The sequence below is a fragment of the Typopeltis vanoorti genome, chromosome 20, assembly GCF_054136105.1.
Source record: "Typopeltis vanoorti isolate ZY-2024b chromosome 20, IOZ_Tvanoo_1.0, whole genome shotgun sequence".
Lineage (NCBI taxonomy): Eukaryota > Metazoa > Arthropoda > Arachnida > Uropygi > Thelyphonidae > Typopeltis > Typopeltis vanoorti.
The window spans coordinates 91,807,750-91,821,308 of NC_143568.1; the positions used below are offsets into that span (position 1 = coordinate 91,807,750).

The window sequence follows — 13,559 nt, forward strand, 5'->3', positions numbered from 1 at the left end:
TCAACTCACTAACTCGTGTTCTTGTTGTAGATAAACTTATACATTGGTAATACATAACTGTCAGATTTTAGGGAAAGACAATGTATAATAGAATATTAATTAAAAACTTTAATTTCAAATTAATATTTTGAATTAATACTTCCTATATTTCCTTATCTGCTCCACCAAAGACCAGTCACTTTCCTAGAGTATTCCAGGTCCTTGTAGTTGCAAACTGTCCTACTATGGCCAAACAGGCAGGTCAGCTAATATCAGGATATCTGAACATAAGGACTATATCCTGTTCCACCAATACAGCCACTCAGTACTTGCTGACCATTCTTTGGACACCCACTACAAAACACACTGGAAGAAAGCCACTTTACTACCCTGCAGCAAATATAAATATGAGAGATTATTCCTGGAATCAGCCTCAGCTCTATATTTAAAAAAAAATAAAAATAAAAAAAAGATGAAAAAAAAACCTCCCTAAACCTCAACAAATTTGGATGCACGAGACTGCCCCAAATAATATGGGAAGCTTGCATTCTAAGAACATCAGCCCAACAGCCAAGACAACCCAATTTAGCCTACTAGAGGACACCTTTAGGACTGACTTCAGTTGTTTTCTTCAGCCATATTTGCTTAGTGTTAGTGCCTGCGTACACATATCATTATTTTGTGATCCCTGAAGATGGTAATGTAATATTACCGAAATATCTAATCTAATCCTGTGGCCTCCTCTTTTAATAGGGTTGCTGATGAACAGTCTGCTTCCATGCCTCCCTATTTCTTGATTCTGTAAGATGCTTACCCTTCCAGTCTTTGATGTCTTTCCATTGCAGTCAGTTCTTCCTCTCCTTCCCTCCACCATCTCCTGCCATACTATTCTGGGGAGCTCTCCAGAAGAAATCAAATGTCCTGCAAATGCTACTTTTCTTCTTTGGGTATTAGCCATGTAGTCTTCTTTCACCTTGAAGCTTTTAAGAACCTCTTCATTGCTCACTCTTTCAGTCCAGTTGATAAGATCCATTTTTCTCAAGCACCACATTTCAAATGCATTTAATCAGTCACTCATCTCCTTATTGATCATCCAGGACTCGCATTCATACGTCCCCATGCTCCAGATCATCTTGAGGACTCTTACTTTTAACTGTTTGTTCAGGTTTCTGTTTCCTAATATGTGGTATATTTGGAAAAATGCTGCTTTTGCTTTTTTTAATTCTGTTCTTAATTTCATAATTAGATTTATTGTCATCTGTTATCCAGCTCCCAAGGTATTCAAAACTTTTTACATTCTCTATTCTTCTTTGTCCATTCAAAGTGATTTCCATCCCATCATTTCCTTTCCTTGAAATCTTCATCACTTTAATCTTCTGAACGTTTATTTTCATTTTATATCTCTCATTTCCAACCCTGTGCAGCCTGTTCAAAATTCTTTGCAAACTTTTCTCTGTTTTGCTCATAAGTACAATATCATCTGCATATCTTATATTATTTATCAGATGTCCATTTATCTTTATTCCATCCTTCAGATCTTCCAAGGCCTCCCTCATCATCCATTCAGTATAGACATTAAAAAGGAGTGGAGGACATCCCACACCCTTTCTTATGGAGATCCATTCAGTATCCTCTCCTTCAAATCTAACCCTGGCTTCTTGAGTTTATATATTCTGAACAACAGTCTGATAATTTTTTTATCTATTCCTATTTTATGCAAAACATCAAATAAAACAAAGTGATTAACATTATCGAAAGCTTTTTTGTAATCCACATAGCAAAGATATAAATCTTTATTGCACTCAATCATTCTTTCTCCCAATGTCCGTAGTGTTGTAATAGCTTTCCTGTTTCTCCTGTAACCAAACTGTGCTTCATTTAATTCTTTCTTCCTCTCTATCATCTGTTCCATTCTTCTATATATTATGTTGATTAGGACTTTTGCAACGTGGCTAATCAAGCTGATAGTTCTATGCCTATTGCAATCCATCGTCCCTGTAGTCTTGGGAATAGGAATAAAAATAGATCTTACGAAGTTTTTAGATATTCTATCCTCCTCCAGACTTCTATTAAAGATAGAAGTTTTATTCCTTCCTTTCCCAATGCCTTCAACAGCTCTCCTTGAATATCATCCACTCCAGGAACTTTCCTATCCTTTATTCTTTTAATGGCTGCTTCGATTTCCATTCCTTAATTTCTGAGATATCATCATTTTCTATCTGATCACATTTCAGATTATCTTCATCTCTATAAAGTCCTGTGACAGACTTCTTCCGCCTTATCATTTTTTCTCAACAACATCTTTCTTTCCTCTTTCATCCTTCAAAGCACTGCTTTTTGTCCTTCTCTTCTTCCCTGAAATCAAGTTCATGGAAGAAGAGAAGGCTTTTTCAATCAAGGATATGAAAAAGCCTTCATAGACTTTTTCATATCCTTTGCTATATCATTTTCCTCTATTTCCTTGCAGACTTGATTGAGCCAATCTTCCTTTGTCATTTTAGCCAGAATTTTTACTTGTTTATTGATCTCTTTATATCTGACTTGTATTGGAGGTTTAATGGATTTTTTACAACACTCAAAAAGAATTAAATTAGAATTTAATACTTCCTATATTTCATCCTAGTCACTAGGACATCTACGGGGATTACAAAAACAATTAATGTAACATGCACACAAAAACTTACAATACTAAGCCCAACCACGTGGGTGACACTAAAGTCCTATCTAGGTGGAGCACCCTCTAAGGGCGGTAGTAGGTGGCCTGGAATGCAAGGTGGGACCTCTGGCGATGAGTGTTTCCTAAATCTTCGGAAGCTTAATACAACCGTATTTGTTAAGATTTGGTTGGTTTCTGAGAGCTGCTGCTGCTGCTTCTAAGAAAAGTCTCTCTTTCTTGAATTTGCTGTGGTGGAGCATGGTGGTTTTCTTCCATGATACTCTGTGGGTGGTGTCCAAAACATGGTCAGCCAAGCCTGAATGGCCATAGTTGTGTTTAACGATGTACGACTTGTGTTCCTCCAGGCGGATGGATGCTGATCTGCCTGTCTGTCCAAAGTACGCAAGCTTACAGGAACAGGGTACTTTGTAAACTCCAGGTAGAGAGAGAGGAGGGAGCTGATCTTTCATAGAACGGATAAGGGTAGCAAGTTTGCGGTAGGGCTTATATGCTGTGTGTAGGTTATACTTTTTTAGTATCTTGGCTATTTTTTCCGAAGTGCCTCGGATGTAGGGTATGGTGATGGCATTTTTAAAATCTTGTTGACGAGAGGGACGGGGAATGGGGGAGGAATTGATTATTTTTTTGATACTGTGTTCACTGTAGCCATTGGAGAGAAAAGTTCTGTGTATGTGGTTAAGCTCAGTAGTGAGGGCGGTTCCACTGGAACAAAGATTGTGGGCTCTCTTGGTAAGGGTTTTAATAATGCCATATTGTTGTGAGGGGTGGTGGTGGGAGAGTTTGTGAATGTATCTGCCTGTGTGTGTGTGGGTTTTCTGTATACAGTGAAGGATAGTGTATCATTAGGCAGGCACGTGACTAAGGTGTCTAGGAAGGGTAAACAATTGTTCTTTTCCTTTTCCATAGTAAACTGGATTCTTGGATGTAGGCTATTGAGATGACCGAGGAAGGAGTCTAATGTGTCTGGGCCATGAGGCCAAATGGAGAACACATCATCTACATATCTTAGCCAGATAGAAGGTTTGAGTGGGGCTGAGTCTATGGCTCGTTTTTCGAAATCTTCCATATAGAAATTGGCAAGGGGGGTGAGAGGGGGGAACCTATGGCGGTTCCTTCTATCTGCTTGTAGATTTTTTTATTCCAAGAGAAATATCCAGAGTTGATGGCAAAGGAAAAGAGATCTAAGATGTCAGAGGGGAAAACGTTTTCTAAGAGAGATAAAGTGTCAGTTAAGGGAATATTGGTAAACACAGAGGAGATATCAAAGCTTACTAATATGTCTGTATTATTCAAGGTTAAATTTTCTGTGAGGGCTTTAAAGTGGGTCGAGTTTTTTATATAGGAAGCTGAATTTCCGGTGAGGGGGGACAGAGAGTTGGCCAGCTGTTTAGACAGTCTGTAACAAGGTGCATTGGTGGCGTCTACTATAGGTCTGAGTGGGGAATTGGGTTTGTGGATTTTTGGTAAACCGTATATTCGGGGGGGACGGGAGCGGAAAGGTTTAAGTTTTTTCGTGACGTCCGGGGGCCAGGAGGTTACTTTTTTAAGTAAGATTTTTAATTTCTTAACTTGTGTTTTTGTGGGGTCGTGTTCTAGTGGGATGTAGGTAGCACGATCGCAGAGGATAATGTTCATTTTACGATTGTATTCGCTTTTATTAAAAACAACTGTGGCATTACCCTTATCCGCTCTGGTGATGACGATACTTTTTTCTTTGCGTAGTAACTTATCTTATGCCCAACGCATGGCTCTCCAGAAACTACGCAAAGAAAAAAGTATTTTCTAAGAAAAGAGACTTTTCTTAGAAGCAGCAGCAGCAGCTCTCAGAAACCAACCAAATCTTAATAAATACGGTTGCATTAAGCTTCCGAAGATTTGGGAAACACTCATCGCCAGAGGTCCCACCTTACATTCCAGGCCACCTACTACCGCCCTTAGAGGGCGCTCCACCTAGATAGGACTTTAGTGTCACCCACGTGGTTGGGCTTAGTATTGTAAGTTTTTGTGTGCATGTTACATTAATTGTTTTTGTAATCCCCGTAGATGTCCTAGTGACTAGGACGAAATATAGGAAGTATTAAATTCTATTTTAATTCTTTTTGTAAAAAATCTGTTAAACCTCCAACATAATGTCCTCACAGCACTTAAGCCTCTACACAAGTATATCTGACTTGGGCTTCGTTGTTGTTCTTATTCTTCCATTTTCTCTCACTTCCTCAATAATCCAGGGCTTCCTTCCTCTCCTCTCTGTCTCACCCAGAAGACATTTAGCACATTCCTTGATTTTCTCTCTTAAATCAGTCCAGATTACTTCTTAGAGGTCTATCAGTAAATATTGCTGATCTTATTTTTTAGTTCAGCTTGATATTTCTCTCTGATATCTTTTCTTTTTAGTCCATCACTTCTTATTTTTCTAGTTGCAATTTCTTTATTTATTCGTTTTAATCTGATTTTTGCTTTGTGAGCAGGTTATGGTCACTATTGCAGTCTGCTCTAGGATAAGTTTTTGCATTTTTTTTATTACATTTCTATATCTTGAGTTAATTAGAATGTAATCAATCTGATTTCTCATTTCTTCACCTCTCTGTCCAGGTGCTCTCCAAGTATATGGTCTTCTCTTGTTTTGTTGAAACCAGGTGTTCGTCACATCAATTTGTGTCTTCTACAAAACTCCACCAGTCTGTCTCCCCTTTCATTTCTTTCTCCTAAGCCCCAAGGGCCTGCCAGACCATCTTCTCTTCCTTTCCCTATCTTTGCATTCATATCTCCCATTACTATCAGTATATCTCTGTTATTTTTCACATGTAAACATTCCTCTATTTGTTGATAGATCTCTTTGACTTCTTCATCTGTATGATCTGTTGTAGGCAAGTATGCTTGAATTATAAGGATATTCCTAGGTTTGGCTTTTATTTTCAAAGCAGTCACTCTTTGAGATCTCTGCCAATATCCCTCTGCCATGTTGGTTATCCAACATTATTCCAACATGCCCTTTGATGTTTTTCACCTCCTGAGTAAATAAATCTAAATCCATCATCTGTTCTTATATCTCCTTTCCCTTTCCATCTAACCCTCTGAGATTCCAAGAATTGATATCTTCATCATTTCTCTGATCACATTGGCCATATATCCTGCGTGATACATTGAGTTAACATTCCAGGTGCCTATATTTGTATTTTCCTTGAGGTTCATCTTCTTATGTTGTGCCCTGACATCAGCTCCAGAACTTCCAGGAGGCTTTTATCCTGCAGCATCATTTGAAGTCTTATCCTCACTGAACTCCAACACAGATCTACAAAACCCCCTCCCTGGTAGCATATTTTGCACGAGATCAGACCCAGGAGTTTTATCTGTTCTTGTGCATAATTCATTCTTCCTATCTTGACTTGTTCATCATTATTTGGAGAAAGGAAAAAAAAAAAAGTATGCATGGTGGTTTTCCATTGCCTTCCATGCAGCTTAGTGGGTTGGACATTTTCTTCCAACCAGATGTAATGGTTATACCGCCATGACTCGGTATCTTCAGCCCAGGTACCCCAGGATCGCCAGTTACCATGCACACCTAGGTGTGCACCTGGGGAATACCGAAATATAGGAAGCATTAATTAAAGTTTTTAATTAATCTTCTATTATGCATTGTCTTTCCCTAAAATCTTACAGTTATGTAACTCCTGTTCTGAAAAACTTAGTCATTTTGAAATTTTAAAGTCTCATGAAATCCAGACCAGTTATTTCATTTTGTTTCTAAATGTTTGTGGCATTAGCAACTTGATGTGTCTATACATCTTGCAAAACTTTTTAAGACATACCTAGAAAGAATAAACGCTGTCTCGCATATGTTGTGTATCAGCAAATAGTTGCTTGTCCACATGTCTCTTCCACATTGGAAAGGCGTACTTTTACTAAGTTTTCAATATATATGGCATGCTAGTTTCAATTTTTTCAATAGAATTTTATTTGCCAAATTAATATTTGTGAACTGTCTTAATGATATAGAAAATCTCTCAAATGTAATTCTAGTTTCAAGTTTATATATAAATCTTTGTTTTCATTCTATAAATCGATTGATTTTTGCAGCTGAAAATTTGAAATGGATTGTATTTATTTAGATACCATATTTAGTCATGCAGTAGAACTTTTGCTTCGTTTGCTCTATGCAGTATAGTATACAGGATAATTTTCATTCTAGTTGTGTTCTCTAATTACATTAATTACTCCAATTGTCACTTAATACATAGTACATAGACTCTAAATGTCTTTGTACTATATTACTATATTTAGTGATACAATAGAAACTTCTTTGTTCTTTTATCTGTGCAGTATGAATGGTGTGTGTGTTTAGGAGATGGTGTTTGCTATACAGGAACATCTTCATTTCAGTCTTAAGAAAGAATGAACATGGTAAGTAAATATGTTTATTCCTGGGAATTCTTATGTTCTACAAGAAAAATGATTTATTTTTCTTGTCAAGCATAAGATTCATATCTTTTACAAGAAAAAAAAAACTGCATCTGGTAATATCCAACGAAATATTAGTATAGCCATGATTTATTACTATATTAAAAAAAAAAGTGTAAACTTGATCATAACAGTCACAATCATTACTGAATGAAAAATTTCTTAAGCAGAATTAAAAAATTAAATAAATCCACATAATAAGCACAATACCTCCCCTTGGCCATTTTTCTCTGTCATCACCTATTCCATAATTTTCTCCATATTCAAATACTCCCCTTGCATTCCAGGCCATTCCTTTCTTGACTGCTAACACATTCACTTCTGCTTCTAGCAATCTATCCTTCTCATGCAGTCTTCCTAGCCACCCTGACTCCCACTATTCACTTCTCCATTCAAAATCCTTTGTTCTCCTACCCTACTCTCCTGCTCTTCCCCTCTTACTTCCTCAGATCTTCTATTCACTGCAGTCATTACTCTCCCTTGCACAACAATCTTTTCAATTAACTCGCACCAAAACTATTTAAATGCAGTCCATCACTGTTTTGTAGTTCCTGCTTTGCTCAAACTCATCCCACACATTCACAAACTACATTCCTTTCTGTTCTCTTATCTTTACTAATATACTATTCATGATCTTTGCTTGCTATCTCAGCTCATCACTGTCATACCTGGCCACACGCTATCTTTCCTACCACACTGTTATCTTTCATGCTCCTCAATAACCTCCTGATATCTGTCCCCACTCCTTGTTCCCAACCAAATTGTTTGTTCCTTCTATAACTCCTTTTCTTACACTCTCCTCATATCCGATGCTTTGATCACTCTGTTCATTTTGTGTATGGGAATTAACTTTTGCACCCTCTTAATCACAACACGTCTAAAAATTGAATTGCCATACAACACCACTCTTGATTATTCATTACCTGCTTTATGTGATTGTCTGTGAAAATACTAGTGGTGGTGGACAGTATATGGCGTAGATGATGTGGTTGGTGGATGAGGCTAAGTGGTGGAGACGGAGAGTTATAGAGTAGGTGCCCTCCCTCGATGAGTCTTTGGACTCCCTGGAGGTGTCAAATAATAATAAAAAATAATAATATGACCTGGCCTTCTTACTTCCTCACCCTTGTGGCCATATCTACAGTTTTCCTCATTTTGCTCTGCATACAATTCATCTCTTGCCTCATCTTCACCAACTCTGCTTTCAAGCCTTACATTATTTTTTGCTGTCATTCACTATCTTGCTATTGGTTGCTCTCTTTCTCATGCTCTATCTTACCACCAGTTGTGTTCTTAGGCTTGCTTGCTTCCATACCTTCACTACTTATGGTCTTGTGCTCTCCCTTACAAGAATGTGAGCTGTCTATTACAGCTCACATTCTTGTACTCCACACTGTCTTTCACCCTTTGTTCTGCATCACTTACTTCACAATTTTTATCTCCACTTATCATCACCAATGCTGCTTTCAAGTCTTGCATCAATTTTTCATTGCCATTCACACTCATTACCTTGCCATCTATTATACTCCCTTTCTTGCCATCAGTCTTGCTTGTTATCTTACCATCAGTTACTCTTCCCACCAGTCTTACTTGCTTTCTTCCTTGCCTACAATGTCTGTTGCTCCCCTTTCTGCCTACTTCTTCTCTGCACTGGTTTTATTCCAGATTCTCTACTCTGGTTCAAAGAAACTCTCATAGTCCATCAGTATGTCACACTTCTTACATATCTATACTCCTTCACTTCTCTTATTCAACCTTTCCACCTAAACATCCTTAACATTTCCCCTTACACATACTTATTACATTCATGGCAAATATATCATCCTTGAAAAATCCACTACTCAAGTTATTCTTTTGCACTGACCTTATTCTTGCTGCTGTCATCTTGTCTCAGAACATAACTCAACTGAACACCATTTATGTGTTAGCTGTTACACAACTAAATTAATGCAATTCACTGATGTGAAATTGATGTTTGGAAAATCTAATGAAACAAATTAAAAAAATTATGATTGGATTGGGAGTTGTATTACTTAAGAGTTGAAGATTTGTAAGATCGGATGAGACCTCCACTTTGACAATGCAGAATGCTGGGAACTAACCTTTGGCTCATTGCCCTGTTCTCATCTTTTCATGGTATACCCCATTATGTATCTACTTGGAGGTACAGTGAATGGAAGGATGGGCTAGCAGTATGGAACTTAGCTGACTAAACACTGCAACTACATATACATTTTTATGGTGAAACATAATCAGTGATGTTGCCTGTTCACCAGGGAAAAATCGGCTTGAACAGTGAAAGCCATCCTGGAACAGATTCAACAAAATTTATGACCCTCATGATTTTTCTAGTGTGTTCCATGAAGATGTACAACAGAAAACAATACTGATAAAATTAGATCTTTTAAATAAAATTAAAACTGATAAAATGAGACAAAATTTACGACTAGTATGATTTTTTTCTAGTGTGCTCCTTGAGGATGTATGCCAGAAACAATGCTGATAAAATTAGATCTTCATTCAGAAGTAAACAGCAACCACAACAAAAACAAGTCATAAAGATTAACTACTTTGTGGAAACTTTGGCATTTTTTTGGTCTTTTTTTATAAATTTTTTTGTGAAAAGAAATAATAATAATGAAAAGTACTTAACATTTTTGAGATAGTGTAATTGAAAGGAACTCCCAGGATTTCTTATATTACAGAAAATTTCCACCATAATTTTGCATGCCAGGATACACAGGCCCCTGTATGCTTAAGTTAGTTTCTGTATCTTAAAAAAAAAAAAAAAGAATAAACATTGGTAATTCATTTTTTAGGCAGCATTATTATAAGGTTAGATGCATTTCTTCAAAATTGTAATATGATAATTAATATGGTTTCATATATATAAAAGAATTTTTATATATGTAAAATATTTGTACAATGCATTTGATGTATATCATACATATAATATATTATACTTTTTTTTTTATTAGAGAAGAATTTTATAACAACAAAACTGGTGAGCTATATAAGGAAGATGATGTGCTTACGAGACCAGTGTTGGCCAACACTTTAGAAATTTTAGCTGAAAAAGGAGCAGATGAACTTTACAGTGGTGAACTTGCAGAAAAACTTTATGAGGATATTCAAAAATGTGGTAAAAATGTGTTATCTAAATATTTAAATTCTGTTTGAAAATAGAAAAAAAAATCTGCTGTTTCTGTTTTTATTTGTGGGAAATTGAGATTTTTTTATATAAAATGCAGTGAAGGCTATTGCTTGAGCAAGTAATGAGTTCATTAGTAGAGGGTAGCTTTAGCTGTCCTCAGCTAATTAATAGGCATTCAACTCACAAAAGGCTATAAACATTAACATTATTGAGCTTTGTTCTGGAGACTAAACATGGAACTCTTTCAAACCACTATTTCTTCTACTAAGCAGGCTGATGGTTTTACACTAGGCATGTAAATCATCTATGATCAAAAGATATTGATAAACATCCATCACAGTGGGATTTGAACTTGCAGCCTATTGGTAGAAGAGATTCTAATTGGTCATTTAGTTGATTGTATTTATATAATATTAATTTTTTTTAATTTTAACTAATTATTTTTTTCTTTTGTATTCAGATAGATACCTTTTTTAATGTTTCAAAAACCTGAACATAATCTGTATGTTATAATATTTTTTAAAATGAAGATGTGAAGACTTAGATATAAATGAGATGACAGGAATTCATATTTTTTTAACAAGAATAAAGGTTATATGAACTTATTATATGAATATAATATATTCATATGAATATAAAAAATTATAAAGAAGTATCTTTGAGAAGTTATAACTATTTATAACTTATAACTCAAATGAGAAGTTCAAGATTTACTAAGACTTCCAGATGTCTTGCAAAATGAAGCACTGTTTCCTATTTTAAGTATTGTGTAAACATATGACAACCCCATTCTTTGAAAATCCTCAGTATGAAGTTATTGATAAGAAAAGCACATCACCGTGAATTCCTCGCATTTATTTTCATAGTGGAATGAAATGAAGAGAAGGAACATCCATTGAGGCAGATGCTCCTGGACATGCTATCCATACAAGAGCATCCAGTGCAATGTAAATGGCAACAAGATTGTACACTAGCTTATCAGGAAACTTCCTGATCTCTGATTAGAAACGTTTAAAGTAAAAAATAAAGTAAATAAAGAAATCAAAGTATATCTTTAGATGTCAACTCACCCCTCTAAAATGAATGTTCTATGTGAAAGATATATACATGTGAAAGTACAGCCTTGCTTTATATATGCAAAACATGCAAAAATATATATGTGAAATGTGCAACAAAATTTTAATTAATAACAATACCTTTTTTTTAAAAAAAAAAATAAGTACTTGAAGTAAAAGTAATTCAGAATTTTAAAAAATTACATGATACAGTATTTTGTAACAATGTAAGTTATCAGTATTAATGAGTTCATGTCTCAAATATGAATTAATAGATTTTAATCAAGTGTAAATGGAAAGTACACATACTAGCCACTGAATTAGAAACTCAGATTTGATGGAGGACTTTGCTCTTGAATCTGTTTTTCTAACATGCCCCATATGTTCTCAATAGGGCTTGGATCTGGGCTTTGTGGTGTCCAGGAAAGATGGTGGAAATAGCTGTCATGCTTGCTGAGCCACTGCTGAACAATTCTTACATGATGAAGAGTAACATTATCATACATGAAACAACCATCACCTGCTGGATAAAAAGTCAACATTACAGGATGGACTTGATTGGCAACAATGTTCAAATATTTCTTGGAGTACACCCAACCTTCCAGCAATATCATGGGACTTCTGTCCCAACAGAACATGTCCCACACCATGACACCACCTCCAAAACCTTCAGTTATGCTGACAAGGCAAACTGGGGCTGCTGCCAAACTCTCTGCCTACCATCAGTACAAAACAAGGTATACTGTGTGAGTCACAGTATACCTTGTTATAATGGTATGCTGCAGGGGTGATTTATGTCTTATATGTTTATATCATTTAACATATGAATTGTGTATTTCATTTATTAATGATATTGGTAATGATTTAAATGCAGATATGAATTGTTTGTGGGTGATACAAAGTTGGAGAGAATAATTGAGCAGATGTGGCTTTACAAGTAGATTTTAATAGACTGTCTTAAGTGGGATGCTAATTTAGTATATACTTTTTGAAATTTGGAAGATGCAAACAGGCAGAGGAAGCAGCATACTAAGAGAATTAAATTTTTGGACTTCTTAAGAGACAACTATCTTTTGCAGCATGTGATTAAGAGGATCAAGAATTTTGGACTTTTATGACTGATGTCATACCTGCCACCAGTTGGTAAGAGTGACCATGTAATTCTAACTTGGAGAATGAATAGTCATTAAGTATTATTTGTAAAGTATGTGGAATTATAAGGCAGTATAGTGGATAAAAGAATTCAAAAGAAAGAGGTTGGCAGTTCATGGGAGATACTTAAGAAACAATTGATGATATCAGTGACAGATTGTATCCTTAGGTGAAGAAGATAAAGCAGTTTACAATAAAATAGATGACTGCAGCAATCAAACAGTAATTGCAGATGAAAAGGAAGTTATAGAAAGCATGAGAAAGAGAGGTGGAGAACAGTTGTCATGAGGAATATAAGGCTTGGTTAAGAAAGTGATTAGTATAGTATGGAGGGAAAAAAATTAGAATACGAGAGAAGATTAGCACTGCAGTCCAAAGAGAATCCTGAGGTTTTTTTTTCATTGTAGCCACAAAGAGGAAAAATGATTGTTTATAGATTACCCTGGATCTCTTCCTCACTAGTTACCTATCTAAGTACTCTGTGAATGTTGTCTGTGTTCTAGGCAGCTCAGACCACAATCTAGTGCAGATCTTTTTCCCCAGTGGAGCAACACATAAACAATGACTTGCATCTACACATGGTATGGCATACTACTATAAATCCAAATGGGATGATCTTTGCAACTTCTACCTCATTTTTTTAATCAGATTACTGTTTCCATCTATCCAAGACAAACCTATGTGCAGAACAGATCACTGAAATAGATTTGTCTTGGATAGCTGGAAACAGTAGTCTGGAAACATTTATTCCCTGCTCCACCCTAAACTAAATTCCCATCCCTTATCTAAGCCCTACAGCTGTACAAAAGAAGTCAGGCATACCTCAACTGGCTTGCATCCAAAACTCCATCTTCCTGTACTGTTTACTTCAAAGCCTGGAAATAGTACCACATTGAAAACTGACCTGGAGAGATCTAAAAGCAGGAAATTGGCATCCTGTCTAAACAGTAGCCGTGCCTTCTGGGCTCTAGTCAAAGCTATTAGCTGTAACTTCTGCCCAGCGCTCCTCCCACCATTACACCCAAATGGTACAACTGCATCATTACCCACAGAAAAAAAAGCCAATCTCCTGGCTTCCTACTTC

General features: G+C 36.1%; 1 protein-coding gene across 2 annotated transcripts in view; it reads left to right on the forward strand.

Moving 5' to 3' along the window:
* Positions 1–13,559, forward strand: part of LOC150095650 (scoloptoxin SSD14-like) — a 143,237-nt gene that overhangs the window by 94,092 nt on the left and 35,586 nt on the right. For both annotated transcript variants that reach the window (XM_090410828.1, XM_090410829.1), the window contains exon 6: positions 10,093–10,256. In XM_090410828.1, coding sequence (XP_090266954.1) covers positions 10,093–10,256 — 164 coding nt within the window. The remainder of the gene's footprint in view (positions 1–10,092; positions 10,257–13,559) is intronic.